Raw genomic sequence first — 16,198 nt, 5'->3', positions numbered from 1 at the left:
CCTGCAGTGGGCCCCCCGAAAGAAGGGTGGGTAGCTCCATTGGGGCTCCCCCCACAACAGCCCTAACTTGGTCATTGTTCAGCGTAGAAATCACGGATCCGGGAAACATTTTCGTCGTGTTTCTGTTGTGACGCAAAGCTTGTGAAGTCCTGTCCACCTTCCTTGTAGGGACTTTGCTTTTCCTCAGCGGGTCCAAATCCACCAGCTTGGCCGCTGGGGCCCTCTGGCGTCAGGACCCGCTCCTTGTCGCTGTGGGCTCCGCCGCAGCCGCCTGCTTCCTCCTGTCTGCAGAAGACAGGTTGCCCAGGTCTCTGTTGGAACCCTTGCATTCTTCCCTCATGGAACCTGCCTCCACCTCCCCTTCCGGAACAACTTCTCTGAGCTCTGCTAGTGCCCATGTGCCAATTCATTGCAATAATCTTGCCCCCTTTATTTAACGGCAACCTCCTGGGAAGCAGGGCTTTGCCTTGCTCTGTTCTGTGTTTTTCCATGACGTGATGGACAATAAATAGAGTCTCAAAGGGTATTTGTGTAACCGTGGGATTGGACACTGGGGTTGTCAGGGACAGAAGTGATACGTGCTGCGTGTCCAGAGTGCCTTTGAAGTGGGAAGACATTTGTAACCTCTCCCATATTTGTATCAGATCGAAAAGAGCCTATTAAATAAGAAGAATAATGAAGAAGTAAACAGCACGGTTTAGGACTTCAGAGGAGTTATGTTTGAGTTGGAAACTCGCCCTGTATTTTATTACTACGTAAGCCTCAGCAAGATACTCAGTTCTCTAGATTCCAGTCTTCTCGACTGTACAGGTAGCGACGTGTGCTTCAGGGAACATAAAATGCACCACTGTTACTTTACATACCGCTAAGAAAAAAGTTGCTTTCGATCAAACAATGATACAGTCCTCGCTGCGGCTTGGACTTTTTATTTTATACTTACTGAAATAGTCCTTTTAGATGTACGTAGACTGTTTTAAAAAGCATGCATTGCTCTTTAAGAAGGAAAAGATAAAGAAAACGGATGGGTTAAAGTTCCCCTAAAAAGTCTTCATATTCAGAGCTTGAGTTCTGAAACGTGTTTCAACTCCGAATAGTTGAGGCTCCTGTTTTTCCATGTGACCCCCCCCCCTTTGTAACAGCGAAGCTATTGGTGACACCCGCTGTATTTTCCCTCCATGAACAAGCTGCTGTTTTCTGTGGGCTTTTCTGCCAAGGCCCTGACACTGGTCTTCAGGTTTTAAGTGATTGTGTTTTCCCGATGTTATAAGTTCTCGTCCACAGAAGGTTTTCAGTAGCACCCGGGACTGAAGGGGCCCTTAAACGGTGTGTACGGTCAGCCAGGCCACCGGGAACAACAGTCACGCAGTAACACATTCGTCCGGACCGCCCCCAGCTAACAGCGGCTGTAAGACACACCCCCAGATCAGAGATGGGCCCGTGCTTAAGAAAAGTGCATGTTAGAGTAGGTACCGTGGGGCATCACCTCCCCCCCAGGGTTGTGGCGAGGCTTCAAGGAGAAAAGGCTTGTGGCTCTTCCTGTGATTATGGCTGTAACAAACTCCCACGGAGCACTCATTAGTGTGATGTACTTACTAACATGTGCTACAATTTTCCTGTTTGAATGTTTCCCAATATGCAGTGTGAGGCGGAAGTAGGTTTGCCGTCGTGAATCCACACGACGGTTTATCCTGGTGCTGTTCTTTGTTAGGCATTGTATCCTTTTCCACACGAACAACTGTAAGCCCGCCCACCATTGCTCAGTCTTGTGTTTCCCCCGTTTGTAGCGGTGTGGTTTGCTTTCGGTGGGACACACAGGTCTTGAGTGTCTAGTTCTGTGAATTTTTACACCTGGGGTATCAGCAACCACATGGTGGTATTTCCATCACCCCAGAAACCTCACCCTGCGCCCCTTCCCAGTCGCCACACGCCCCTCTCCCTCCCCCCGGACAGCTCCGTTCTGGTAGCTTCTGTCATGTATTAGTTTTGCCTGTTCAGAGTGCTCAGTGAGAAAAAGGTACCAGCTTGTATCCGTGGAATCGTGTGGGGCGCATCTTTTGTGTCTTTTTTAAAGATAGTTCCACGTCACAGCGCATGTGACGAGTTGGTACCTTATTCTCGCGGAGCGCCCTTCCGCAGAGTGGACCTCTCACTGTGTGTGCGTATTCTCGTCTTGCTGGACACGTGGGCTTTTCCAGTTTGGGGCTGCCATGAGTAAAGCCACTGTGAACACCGAGCGCACTTTTTGATTGCGTTCTCATTTCTCCTGGGTCAGTGCGTGGCAGAGACGTGGAATCGACGGATCAAAGGGTAGGTGTGTGTTTACCTTCGCGAGAAACTGGTTGCACCATTTTACACTCCCACTGTGGCCGAGAATTCTGGGCATTCCACATCCTTGCCAAGCTGAGTCTCGTCTAGTGATGTGAGCCACTGGAACGGTTTGGTGGTGGACTCTGCAACATTAATTGGCATTTTTCTGGTGGCTACTGATCACCGACACTTTTTCATGTGCCTGCCAGCCATTTGGATGTCTCACTTTGTAAAGTGCCTGTGAAGTCCTCTGCCCATTTTCCAACAGGGTCGTTTCTGTTTTAATGATTGAGTTGCAGGGTTCAAGTCCTTTGCCAGATAGATGTATCGTGGGTGTTTTCTCCCAGCCTGGGCCTTGCTTATTCATTTTCTTAATGGTATTTTGTTTTCTGTGGATGGAGGTTTCTAAATTTTGACAAAGTCCATTTATGAATTTTTGTCTTTTCTAGCTAGTGTTTTTTCTAGTAGGATTTTGGATTTTCAAAAATCCAAAATTTTTGCCTACTCCCAAGTCAGAAAGAGATGCTACTATATTTTCTTCTAGAAGCTTTATAGCTTTTGCTTCTACAGGTAGGTCTGATCTATCTCTAATTAAATTTTGTGTGTAGTTTGAGTGAGGTTGAGGTTTTCCCTATTCAGGGAGCTCGTGTTCCAGTGCCATCTGTTGAAAATGCTCTCTCCTCCTCACTGACTTGCTTTGGCACTTGGGGTGGAAACCAGCCAACCGTGCGAGTGTGGTCTACTTCCGGCCGTCTGTTCTAGTCCATCGACCTGGTCGTCTGTCTGTCTGTATGTTGGTCCCATTCTGTCTTGATGTGCTACAGCTTCGGTGTTAGCTCGAGTTCATGTAGTGTACGTCCTCTTACTTTGTTCTACCTTTCAAGAATTGTTTTGGTCCAACTAGGTGGTTGTGTTTTCTTTTACATTTTAGAATAAGCTTGTCAATTTCTACAAAAGACCCACGTGAGACTTTGATTAGAATTGTATTGAATCAATAGACCCATTGGAGGAAAATGGAAATCTGAATGATATTCAATTTTCCAATGTATGCATATATAGTATATCTTTCTAATTATTTGTTTTCTTTAATTTCCCTTGAGTTTTAAAAATGGCTTTCTGTGTAGACATCTTACGCATGTTTCTTTATGCTTTATCCGTAGCTATTTTGACTTTTAAAATATTTCATGTATGTGATAAAATTTGCCTTCCAATTGTTTGCTGCTGATACTTCGAAATGCAATTGATTTTTGCATGTTGACTTTGTATCCTGTGACTTTGCTACATTCAGAGCGCCATATATTTTGCTCAGTGCTTTCGAGAATTTCATGTTTATTCTTGCAGCCACTGAGGAAGCAGGTGCAATCATACTTTATAAGGAGTTTGCCCGGAAATTATGTATGATACGTTCTTTGCTCAGGGCCATGTAGCGTGCCATTCAGAGTAACAGGGGGACCGGGATTTGACTTTCGGTCTTGCCTAACGGCACGGCCCAGTCCCTTTCCATCTGACAGTAGCATTTTACCTCTTTGACGTTTGAATATCTGAATGTCCTGATACCACGGGGCTTCCCTGGGGTTCGCTGGGACATGAATTGGCCAACGGAACCCTCAAAAACAGACCTAAGAAGAATAAGGCGGTAAAGAGGCTGGTGGTGCTTCCAGCTCAAGGAGGACGGTCAGAGCCTGTCCAGCCTCCCCCGCAGAAGACTGCCCTTGCAAATTCACCCCCTTACCCACTGTTCGTGCACGTTGGCTGTTGCTGAACCTTCCACGCGTGGGGGTGCTGCAAACTTGTTTTCCCTCCCTTTCTCTGCACCGCGCTGCAGGCAGCCACTTCGGGACAGCTAAGGAGCTCGCAGAGGAGATCAGATCCTTGACCTCCGAGAGGGAAGGGCTGGAGGGACTCCTCCACCAGCTGTCGGTGCTGAGCTCCAGGAACCTCCGGAAGCTGGGGAGTGTTCGAGAAGATTACAGCCGGCTGCGGAGGGACCTGGACCATGGGAAAACGGCCCACGGTAAGAAGTCACAAGTGTTGCCTGGTGACATATGTATGAGATTTGTCGTGTGGCTCGGCCAGGCAGGTCCCTCTGGGCTTCACGTGGACATCACGTGGACGTGTCGTGCAGGGCAGCCTGGAGCCCACCACACTTCTGGATGATTTTTTTTTTTTCCCCGGCAGGAGCCTTGGCAAATGGAGTAGAATTTCTTGGCAGCTTTTGTTTTGCATCACATGTGACGTCCTTTGTCCTTTTTTTCTGTCTTCTTCCCCCTCCTCTCCCTGGATTTGCTAATGGCCTTGTGATTATTTGGAGCAATCTCTCCCTTGGCACAGGCCTTGAGAATTTTCTCAGTTTGACAGTCATCTTCCTTTTGTCCCTTGGCTCTGTTTTCTGGCTCAACACAGTCGCGGACGAGAGCAGGCTGATGGTGAGAGCACCGAGAAAAGACCGTGAAGTGCCTCTTCTCTGTGGGAGCTTTTCTGGGAGCTTCTTTCCCCAGAGGGATGATGTAGGAGGCGCCAGGGCAGCCTTAGCCAAAGTGGCTGCCTGTCGGGAGGGGGTGGTTCGTGTCCTCCTGTCCCTAACCTGCTGCCCTTATTAAGAGTGACTGAGGGCATCTTGAGGTTTGCTCCCTGAGGGATAGTCTCAGAAGACGCCAGTTCAGTCCAAATTAAGTGAAAAACTTACTTCTTAAAAAACAGCGAAGTTATGGTGATTTCTAATGTGCAGAATGAAATCATGTGAAGCAAATCCAGATTTAAAATATATTAGATGCTGGAACCTGTTTCTTTACCAGCAAAAGGAGGAGAATAATGCCCGTCATATAGTTTGATAAAGCGGCATAGGTTAACTGCAGTAACTTACAAAGGGGGTGCGTGCGCACTTACATTTCCCTTGGGAGCTCTGGGTGTCTGGAGGGCAGAGGTCACACTCAGCACATCGTGGTCCCTACGTAAGTGTGGTTTCCCAGGAGGGTGGAAGGCACATGCACTAATAGTGACTGTATTTACAAAGGACGCTTATCGCATCAGAAGTAGGTAGCTAGCTTTGAAATCGGCTAGCCGAAATTAGATGTGACGTTTTACTAGGAATAAAGTTAGTCTGAAAGGCTTGCTAAATTTTATAGAGGTTTCTTCGTGGAGTTAGGGGGTTTAATGTTATCTTGTCTTTTTAGCTATGGAAACCCCTACATTGGTGCAATTCAGAGGTTCTTTTTTTTTCCCACTTTCCCCCCCAGCCTTGTTTTTGCCAAATACGTGAGGAGAGACTGTAATTCGAGCCTTGGCGTATATATACGCTAGTGCTGAGGAACAGCAGCGCACTGCCCCCGAGATGTAACAGTGTGGTTTTAAGTTAGGACAGAAATGAGCATTGTGTATTTTAAATACATTCTTGCTCCCGACTCGTAAAAATTGGATAAACAGTGAAACCTACGACATTTCACATGCTCTCACCACGCCAGTTTTGGCACAAAGTGAGGAGTCTACTGTATCTGAGAATAAAGAAGATGTGAACAAATTTAGACAAATTTAGTACGGCAACATTTCCATTTGAACCGTTGAGCTCTTGAAAGCCATTAATATCTCTTTGCTTTAAAAGAAGAGCTGTACGGTGTTGTTTGAATCTCATCATTGTCACTTCACCAAGTATTTGGAAAATGATGAATAAAACATAAATAAATGGAACGAGAGGTCGTTAGCGCGGAGGGCTCTAAATTGCAGATGGCTCATTACTGTTGGGAAGGCGTGCTGGGTCCGGTGCCTGGATTCTGCTGGATCAGCTTCCCTTGCCCGACGCTTTTGCCTGGAGCTAATTTTTAAGCAGTCTGAGGGGACTTGGCTGGGGGTGAGCCAAATGAATAACCCTCGGTTGGAGACAGTGTGGGGGACCAAGAGATAAGTAAATAAATAATGAATTCCTTCGTGAGGTGAAGCTTTTATCTAGGAAAATGCAGTAAAACTAGGCCACAGTCCATCTGCTGTTCTTTGGTGGGTTTTGAGAGCTGAACGTTCCGAGGGAGCTCTCGAGTTTAAATGTGGAGCAAATACAAAGGAATAGTAGGCCTAGATATTTGTGTTCCAGGAGCTGACTCTTTTTTTAAAAAAGATTTTATTTATTTATTTATTTTTAGACAGAGGGGAAGGCGAGGAGAAAGAGAGGGAGAGAAACATCCATGTGTGGTTGCCTCTCATGCGCCCCCTACTGGGGACCTGGACCACAACCCAGGCACGTGCCCTGACTGGGAATCAAACCGACGATCCTTTGGTTCACAGACTGGCACTCAGTCCACTCAGCCACACCGGCCATGACTGAGCTGACTCTTTGTAATCTTAGACAAAACGTTTTGAAATAAGACTATTTGGGAAATAAGCTCTATGTCGAGGGCTTAAAAACATATTTTGATTTCCAGCAATGGCTGCAGAATGCAGCTTTTGGGAGAAAAAGGCAGTTCAGGGGTGGACGTGCAACTCCAGGAAGGCCAGGGCCCCAGACTCTTCTGTTTTGTTCATCTGCGCCCCTCAACCTATGACGTTTGGGCGAGACGGCCGGCCCCGTCTCCTGGATGTCCAAGTCCAGCCGGGGGCTGTGTTTCTATGTCAGAGGGGGCCGTCGCAGTCCTAGGTGTTTTGCAGCATAACTCGGGTGTGCCGGGAGCAGCCTTAGTGGCGGGACGTGTGTGTGTGTGTGTGTGTGTGATGACTCCTCGCACGCAGATGGACTTGCTTTGGGTCAGTGTGTCACATCTTGTGACCCCTGCTGGGTTGTAAGTCCTTTGAGGTCAGAGCTCTGTTCTTACGTTTCATTGGGGCCGTCACTGTGGCGTCTGTGGTGGTGTCTTCAGACACGGTGAGTGTACCACAAATATTTGTTTGCTGGGGCCAGATACTCTTTCATTTTTAATTACAGACCCACACCTTGGGTCTCTTTAAAAAAATTCCAAAGATATATTTTCCAACCTCACGAGAGCGGCGATACGTTTGGTAGTCTTTCATGGAAGATGCTTGGGTCATCTGAGGCGGACATTCAGATCAGGGTGCAGCAGGCAGAACAGTGGGATGGCAGGGACTGAAACAGGCCAGGGCGCTCACGGGCAAAGGGACACAGAGGTGGTCACTGGATCCACTGACCTGTGTCACAGCGGTACCTGTCTCTGAATCAGGGAGGAAGGGCTTTGCTTTAATCCCTATCAGCCGCTCTTGAGACCGCGGGAGGACGCGTATGAATTCTGAGCAATTTTAAGTGCGTTGAAATAGAGTCAAAAGCTCAATCTATCTTTCAACCCCGGAATGCTTATGGAAATTAACTGTAAACCTTTAATTATTGTGGATTTCAACGCTTTTTTTTTTTTTTAAGGGAGGGCGGGATGAAAAAAGTAACTTTTTCAGTTTGCGGCATCTGCTTTGCAGAGAGAAGACAGCCCTGAGTTTGCCCGGTTCCCCTCCCTTGTTGGTAATCTGTATTGTACTTTGCTAACGTTGTTGATTTCACGCTGTAACTCAGATACAGAGGAAGCAGACGTCACGGGGAGAGATTTAATCACAGAATAATCAGGGCTGGAATTTTAAATAGGACGTCGTTAGCATGTTAATGCGTTTCCCCACTTTCTGCCTGCTGCCCTTCTAGGAAAATACTGTGGGTGTAGCTCAAAACCCCGGCTGAGTCGGTGGCCCAGTGAGCTGTCAGGAAGGAACCCAGCAGAAGATGCTTAAGAAACATTGAGGAATTTTCCATGCAAGTGTCAAATGGGAGGATTTCTTCTTTTCTGGGAGCGATGGCTGGCTGTGTCCAGCTTAAATTCATTTGCCTTCTGCTGAGTGAGGAGGGAGTGGCAGGGGTTCAGGAATAATCAAGTTGGAGAGGACTTGACTTGTAAGTTATGGTTTAGGGTTAGCAGCCGCCTCTTGCTTTAGATTAGAAAGACCACATGTCCACAGCCGACACAATCCTGCTCTTATTTTTGGATGACTTCGTAATTTTTGAGCTTGAAATAGCTAATAAAAGTGAGGGTGGTGTCCTAAAGTATGAGACATTAGTGTCTTTAATTATGAATTCCACAGGTGAAACTTCTTTGGGAAGCCGCCTCACACCTAGTAAGAAAAGGCTTTTGGTTAGGAGATCTTGTATGTTACAAGTTTCGCATATCTAGGCACTGATCTCTTTCCACATTTATCAGATGTATTTAAAAGTGATTTCCAGGAAAATTAGACCATAAAAATAAAATCTTCTGGTGTCTTTTTTTGTGGGTGGAGGAACCAGAGAACTGGGAAAAAATACACACACACACACATATGATATATAAACAACAAAATTAACAAAGAAAAATAAAATGTAAATGTCAGGACAGAAGACAATGCTAATGACAAGTGTTAATTATGCTGGTTGAGAATATGATGTAATGGTGAGCTTCCCAGAGGCCAGAACACAGAGGCAGGTAAAGCCACACCTGTCCTTCCTGAAAGCAACTTAATGCACAGGGTTTTCAGGAATTCTTAGACAATTTTTTTTGAGAGCACTGTAGAAGGTCCTCATGAACAGATTTATAACAAATGCAAATGTGCTTTTCCTGTGTCTGTTACCAGCCATCTCGGGGGGGGGTGGGAAGTTAGGGGATGCTTTCAAAGAAAAGGTTCGGGATGGATAGGCTGAAACACCAACTTCAGATCTGTGGGTATGTATTTTATTTTCCACAAAAAATGTAGTTTTTCAGCAGATCTTTAAAAACCTTCACCTGAGGACATGCTTCTTAATTTTCGAGAGAGGGGAAGGGAGGGTGAGAGGGGGAGAGAAGCATTGGTAGGTTGCCTCTCACGGACCAAACCCGCAACCTGGGCATGTGCCCTGATCAGGGATTGAACCTGTGCCCTTTTGGTTTATGGGACGACGCTCCAACCAACTGAGCCGCACAGGCCAGGGCTCAGCAGGTTCTTAAAAGAGCCATTCAAAGTTTGCCCAAAGTTTAAGAAGATTATGTTAACATATCACACCATAGGAGTGGCCTGGTATGAGCTGGGGCTAATTAATTCGGTTTAAATACAGAGTCTTCCTGTGACATGTGACAGGATTCGAAGATGAGATGCAAGAACCCGAAGGATGGCTGGAGGTCATATTCCGCAGGCTCACTGATGTCACTTCTTTCCTTCGAGCTTTGATGAAGCCCTGCGTTGTGGACACCTTGGCTGCGTGGGCCAGAAGGGTGACAGAGCTCTTGAGGACGGAGGACCAAAGCCTTTGTCTTGGAACCAGACGTGTGCTGCGGGTGCTGTGTGTGGGCACCTGAGATGTTGTGTGGGAACCGTTTTTGCCTGCCTTTCTAAACTGGAAACCTCTGGGTACATTAAAGATGCATGTAATGCAAATGGAAAACTTAAGAAAAAGTTCAGAATCTTTTCTTGTCCGCTAAGGTTTCACATCTCAGCTTTGAGTCTTTGATTTATTATTTTATTAGGATCCCAGTTAAATACCTATCTGCATTTTTAATTTCTCTCCATGGTGTTTCTTTCCAAATGTATCCTTGTACCACTGTGAGTACGGTCATTTCTTCTCAGCCTCCTTTGCCTGTGAGTTTCTGAGCCTGACATTTGCAATTCACTTTCTTCCTCTTTTCTTAAATAATTGCGAGAGTTCTTTTGCGAGGCATCTCCACAACAGTGTCAAAAGCCTCCGTAGGATGCAGGAGGCCCCGGTTCAGCTTCGGTCTGTTGTTTGCCCATCTGCGCAGCACCTGGCACATGTGAGGTTTGATGAATGAGTGATCTTCAGTAAGTCACTGAAGTTTCTCTGCTTCAGTTGCTACATTAAGACGCAGCAGAACCAGATCTCTATGTTTTCTTCTTCATCCCTCCAGCCGTCATTTCAGTAGGTATTTACGGAGCACTTACAATGTGCCAGGCACCCTGTGAGGACTTCCTGGTCCAGAACTAACCAGACCGTCCCTGAGGCTGCTGGGTCACCACTTTATCTAGTTCCCTCTGATCTCGAATTCCCACGATTCTGTCCAACTTTGTTCGTTTTTTCTCACTCTCAGCTCTTTCTGATCTCCGCCCCCTATTTTCACCCATTCCGTTACTTAGAAGTCCTTGCTCTCGTCACTTCTCTATTTGCTTTCTGTGCTTCCTTACGGGAACTTCCGTCACATAGCCGCTGGGTGGGAACGCAGGGAGCATTTGAATTGGATTTCCTACCCAGTTGCAGGGGGCAGTTTTGACAGGCTCGTTTGGGATGGGAACTTAATTCTGTGTAACAGGGAAGGCTCAGGCAACTCTCAAGTATCCGACGATGGTCTGCTTTGTAGACCGTTCTCGGCAAGCAAGCAGTGTCTGTGCCAGGCTTTCTGCATTTCCTTTGGACGCGGGGCTTTTGATAGCATTGGTGTGTGCGCGTGCTCACACACACACACACACACACACACTCATGCACAGCCTCCTGGAGATTGAGCCGAGAATGGTGGTAATTGGGCCTGCGTGATTTTTAGAGGACAGCCCACGTACCGAGGTTGGGGGAGAGGCTCAGTTGTGGGGGGGACTGTAGCATGTGCTGCAGAGCGTTTCACCCCCGAATCAGTGGATTTTGAGCAGTTCCTCCTCCGTCCCCTGTTTTCAGGCGTTCCCGGGGGACAGCGGTACCCTCTCGTTCAAGCACTTCAGCATTATGTTGTTGTGATTTGGAAATGGATCAGTATTATTATGATTATTAGAACTTAACTGGAACTGGTAGAACTCAACGCCCTTATTCATATTATCTCTTACGTCGATCCTCATAGGGTTAAAAAGCGTTGTTTTAGGGTTTCTTCTCCCTTTGCGCTTTATTGTAGGTAGATGCCCGGCCCGAGTCTCGGGCCCTCGCGCTGCGCAGAGAGACTGGCGACAGCTATAATGGATTGAGTGTGTTCTCCGAACGGAAGGAGTGAGTCCCCTGTGCTGTCACTTCCTCTTCAGTGGCAGGTGTCGATTACTTTCCTTTTTGTCCCTCAGCCCTGACTGCAGCCCACGAACAATCATCTTTATCGATGTTTGGGGTCCTGAAAGGAGAGGTTTTATTCTCTTTTGAAATTTCTAAGTACACTCTTTACATTTGATGCCTGAAATGATAATCCGCTCCCTGCGATTTTATTACACCAGATGGAGCACTTACCTCGACAGCAGGTTCCAGCACCCTTTCCATCATCACATCTTTGTTCTGTTAAATCCCAAATCCTTTATCGTTGAAGGGTGACCGAGAGGGGCTCAGCATGCTACACCAAATGAGAAAGAAGTTGAACTACGGCAATTGGATTGGGTATACATTTGTTAGCTTTAAATAACTTTCTGATTTTTTTCCAAAGGCCTGTTGATAGTTCTGCTTCCTGTTCTGAAGTGCTTAAATGTCAGTGCTTCCCTTTGTAGCCCTATAAATACAACCATGAATAAGTAGAATGATACGCTCTCCCGCGTTTCCGGTGGAGGATTTCTACCAGCCCTGTTTGCCTAGAAGAATTTACTAACATGTTGTCCTATTGGCTACAAGAAATTCAACTTGCAAAATATGATGGCCATCTTTCTAAGCTTCTTTCGAGTGGATTTTTGACCTTGAAATAAAACACCATTTAAAATATTCCGTAATTCAGGCCTTTGAAGAATTAAGGCAAATTTTTTTTTGAGATCAATTTTGTGAGGCTTTGCAGAATTTATTTTATTGCAGTTAATTATGACATCTTTAATGCCATCCGTTTTTTTCAGCGATTAATTTTGTAAGAAATACCTTGTTTTCCTCATTGGCATTGCCATGAATGATGACTTCCTGCCATTTTTGCTGCGGACTTCCTCTGCTTTGAAGCTGCCATATGTTCGGCAACCCAAGAGAGACACGACGTATTTGAGAGATCATCATTTGTTGTTAATTTGATTTTTCAGGTTTTCTCAGCTCTTGTGAAGGAGAAGGCATAATGATAAATGTTTCTTGTTCTGACGGCTCAGCTGCCCGGGGCAAGGGGTGGGGGTGGTGCCCAGTATACTTTTGTATTTGGCGATGGCCATTCTGCCTCACCCACTTTTTCCCAGAATTTTAAATAGTTGGGGAGGGTTGGCTCACCGGGGGGTGGGCAGTCCTGAGCCAGCGCACGAGCATTTAACGCTGAGAGCATGGCGAGCGGAAACCACCCAGAGCTGCTTCACGATCTGTTGCCTTGACTCACTAAAACGTCATCAACCACCTATGCTTGTCTTTCACATGCTCACAGAGTTATAGGGTGCCATTTTATTTGTATTTTGACACTATGCTTTCCAAAGTCTTTGTAAGTCATTAACGATGAATTGTGTACTTTGCTTTCAGGTTTCATTATAACCAAACTTTGAAATTCTCTTTTCCTTTGCCAAAATGATGTTGAACTTCTGGTTATTTTAGCCTATTTTGAACACCTCTCTTTTCCTACGTGCCCCTAAATATTACGTTACCCCCCCCCCCCTCAGAAAGGACGAGTGCAATTATTCTGTGACTTCAGGGTGCGCAGTGAAAGGAAGCCTGGTCTCGCTCAGACAATGTGACTGAAACCTCGAACTTGTTTTTAACGCCCTCTGTCCCAGCACTTGACTTCGGTCCTCATGTCCCAATTGTGTTGGCCAGACAGATAATTACAGTTCGGCAAATGTCTGTTTGCCCTTCACCCAACCCCATTTCCCTCCCCCCAGAGACGGAGGAAAGTAGGGAGCTGAATACCAAGCTCCATCTCTGCTCAGAGAAGGTCGCCAAACTCTGAAATTCCCCCATGCTCTGGAATCCTGAGAACGTGTCAACATTTGGAGGTTAAGTAAATATGCCTTTAGATTATACAAGCATCCTCTGAAGTTGAAGCTCATAAAATTCCTGAACTTACTCTAGTAGGGTTTTTTTTCCAGTTTTTAATTTATTCCACAAAGAAGATCATTATCATTTATTGCAAGAATAAAACCCATGTTAAAACCTGAACAAAGAGTCTCCAGTGGACACCTTCCCCAACAGAGCCCCCGGCTGCATTTTTAGCGTGCTTCTCAGTGCCTGGAGCCTGGGTGGGTTTTTACACACGGGTGTGCAGAGTGTGGACACATCTGTGCCTCTTCTCTCTGCCCTTAGCCTGACGTGACAATGATGGAAGCATTACATCACTCAGTCCTCACAGCTGTTCTGTTGAGATCAGCTTGCGCTCCCCCCTTCTGCAGGCGCTGAAATGGGCTCCGTGAGCTCGGAGAGCTGCGGGTGGGCCGTGAGGAGCTGGGGGTGACTTGGACCCGTCGGGCTCCAGGGCCACACTCCTCCCCATGCACTTATGTTTCCCTGTTGCGACATGGCATTCTAGTTTATTATTCATGATCTTTATGATGTCCCTAGAGTCAGTATTACCGCGATTTACGTAACTAGCCCCTTGTTTTGATGTATTTAATGGCCGCGTTATGAATTCCTTTCCGATAAAAGGGGCCAGACTGGAATTACTGGGCCTAAGAGCATAACCATCTCTATGGCTTGTACGTGCTATAAATTGACTTTTAAATGCCAATTTAATTGATACTGCCAATACTGGGTGTTATTTCTTACAAAATTATCGATATAATAATAATAATAATAATAATAATAAAGGGATGTGTAATTCATGCCTCACTTTTGCGTGAGGTTGAATGTGCTACGTTTTGTGCCTTTATAAGTTTTTTCATTGAGTATTGCCCAAGTCGTTTTTCATCTTGTGGGAGTTGGGGGAGGACGGAACTTGCTGGTTTCTTCCTCTATATATAATATGGTTGTCATCTTTTGTTCCCATTTGTGTGTGTGTGAATTAACCCAATCATCCCGATTAATAGTGGGCCATGAAAAACTTCTTTATAAATAATGATAACATGTTGAGATAACAGTTCAGAATGAGTTTGAAACTTCTTGAGACATTAGGGTACAAATGACTTAAGAGGCAACAACACGGGCAGGTCTTGAGTAAAGGCGGCCCGTGGCCACCTTCACTCAAGGTTGCGTGAGTTAGTGCTCGTCAGGCCTGGCCTGTCGAGCACCTGTGACAGATGGGACTGCTGCACTTAGGACTGTAATAAGCCAAGTTTATAATAAAGCTGGGAAGGCAGTAATGTACATTTCACCATCATTAAAATGCAGAAGCTGAGGGGGTGTGCGGTTTCATAGCCACCGTCTTACTTTTTCTGCATGTTTAACACTTCACTGTCTTTGGCCTTTTAAAAAAAAATTCCCAATTTTATTCAATAGACCCATTAGGGAAACAGTGCCTGCCCATAGGAATGTTTTTCCTCCAACACCAGCCGCCATTCCCCGGCCTGGAGGAGAGTGCCTGTTGGTGGCGCGTGGCCGCCGAAGCCGTAGCTCGGGGAGAGAGTGAAAGAGCAGGGGAGATAAAGGGCATCCCTGTCCTGGAAGAATGCCAGACCTGCTGACCTTTTAAACTGTCACCAGGTTTTCACGGAGAGCGGTTGGGTTTGCGACAGCTCGCTCCCCGTCTCTCCATAGACAGTGAGTGCGTTGGGCGTTAAGTCAAAGATCGCTTTCCCCTGATTCTGTGTTCTTGTGATAAATCACTAGGACTCGGGCTCTGCGAAAGCACCTTCCTGCCCATTGCGGTCACTGGGTAGGAGATGCTCCCACCACATGTTCCCACGGCTTTTTGCTGCTCCCTAGAAGCTTCTGCGTTCTTGTCTGGCTCCTTTCCTCCGCCTTTGGAATGTCCCATAGCCTTCCCCACCTTTGTGCCTCCTCCCTACATTCCTTCTCAGCTTCACCCTGGCCTCTCTCTCCGACCCTCTAGACTTCCCACAATCCTGCGGGCTGTGGATGAAGGATGCGAAGCTGCCTCCTCCTCTCTCCAGGAGTGTCTTCCCTGGAGCTCTAGGTCAGGATGTCCTCTGGCTGCAGACCCCCCCCCCCCCCCCCCCCCCCGCGCCCGGACTCTCCTGTGGGGACATCCTGTGTGTCCTTTTACCCGTATTTACAGTTGATGTCTCTGTTCTTGTCCTGCCTGGGGCTTGGCTTGATACCGAGAAGGCAATCCTTACCCCTCCCTTAATGTTCCATGATTATTCATTCCCCTTTGCCGCGTTTAATGGAATACTCAGTAGCATCTCTGAAGAAGCCCGAAGACTATAAGTAAACGCCCTCTCTGGTATTGAAAGGATTTTGTACAATATGAAATTTGGAGCACATTTTTCTCAGAAGCCCTGACATTAATATTCATCATGAGCCCCAAAGTAGAAGCTATTATACTCTAGCATAATGAAGTTTACCATATGTTTCAAAGTCACTTGCAATTGTGGTTCTCATGATGGCAATTAGGAAGGCCGTCTCGTCTTGCCAAGCTCTGGTAGGTCCAGAAACCAGCTTACGGCTGCCAGGGTGAAGTGCATCAGGGCAGGTGTGTGCAAACACGGAGGAAGACACGGGACTTCTTACCCCAAAGGGTGGCTGTTTACATCTCATTTCCAGTCATGGCACGTGCCTGTCATTTGGCCTTGGGCAATATAATATGGACGTAGAAACGGAAACTTCTAAAGCAAATTCCCCTCTGCATTCTCAGTGACCAAAGTACATGAGGTCATTTTTCCATCCATGAAGCATGAAGTGATAGGGCCCCTAAAACACCGGGCGGAGCAATTTGGCATCAAGATGTAGTTTGTGGTCTTTTTTCTGCCTTAGCTAAAAAATCGATGGTCTGCATTCAGTATGGGAACAGCGTTGTATTTAACTCTCCATGTAAGGACTCTGATGAAGGGAAGGGGAGGAGGCGAGGAGGTGGCCGTGAGTCAGGGAGTGGGGCTTCTTGTGGCGTTGGTACAGGGATGAGTCTTCGTTAGAACCTTCAGGCAATTCTGGGAACCTGAAGCATGACGTTGGAGGAGTGGTCACAGCGGGAAAATGCTGCTCAATCTGGCTTGGGAC

General features: G+C 46.6%; 1 protein-coding gene across 3 annotated transcripts in view; it reads left to right on the top strand.

Annotated features, from left to right (window-relative positions):
• DISC1 (DISC1 scaffold protein) overlaps positions 1 to 16,198 on the top strand; it is a 261,582-nt gene that overhangs the window by 117,168 nt on the left and 128,216 nt on the right. The window contains exons 9-10 of one of the 3 annotated variants that reach the window (XM_071219437.1): positions 4,133 to 4,321; positions 11,118 to 11,247. In XM_071219437.1, the coding sequence (XP_071075538.1) occupies positions 4,133 to 4,321; positions 11,118 to 11,179 (251 nt within the window). In that variant the 3' untranslated portion in view covers positions 11,180 to 11,247. Of the gene's footprint in view, positions 1 to 4,132; positions 4,322 to 9,366; positions 9,780 to 11,117; positions 11,248 to 16,198 lie in introns of those variants that run through there. The other 2 variants (XM_053913323.2, XM_053913325.2) reach the window with 2 other exon arrangements.

This window comes from Desmodus rotundus, chromosome 10 (assembly GCF_022682495.2).
Source record: "Desmodus rotundus isolate HL8 chromosome 10, HLdesRot8A.1, whole genome shotgun sequence".
NCBI lineage: Eukaryota > Metazoa > Chordata > Mammalia > Chiroptera > Phyllostomidae > Desmodus > Desmodus rotundus.
Note: the sequence above shows the minus strand (reverse complement) of the source record. Positions and strands in the feature narration are given on the sequence as shown.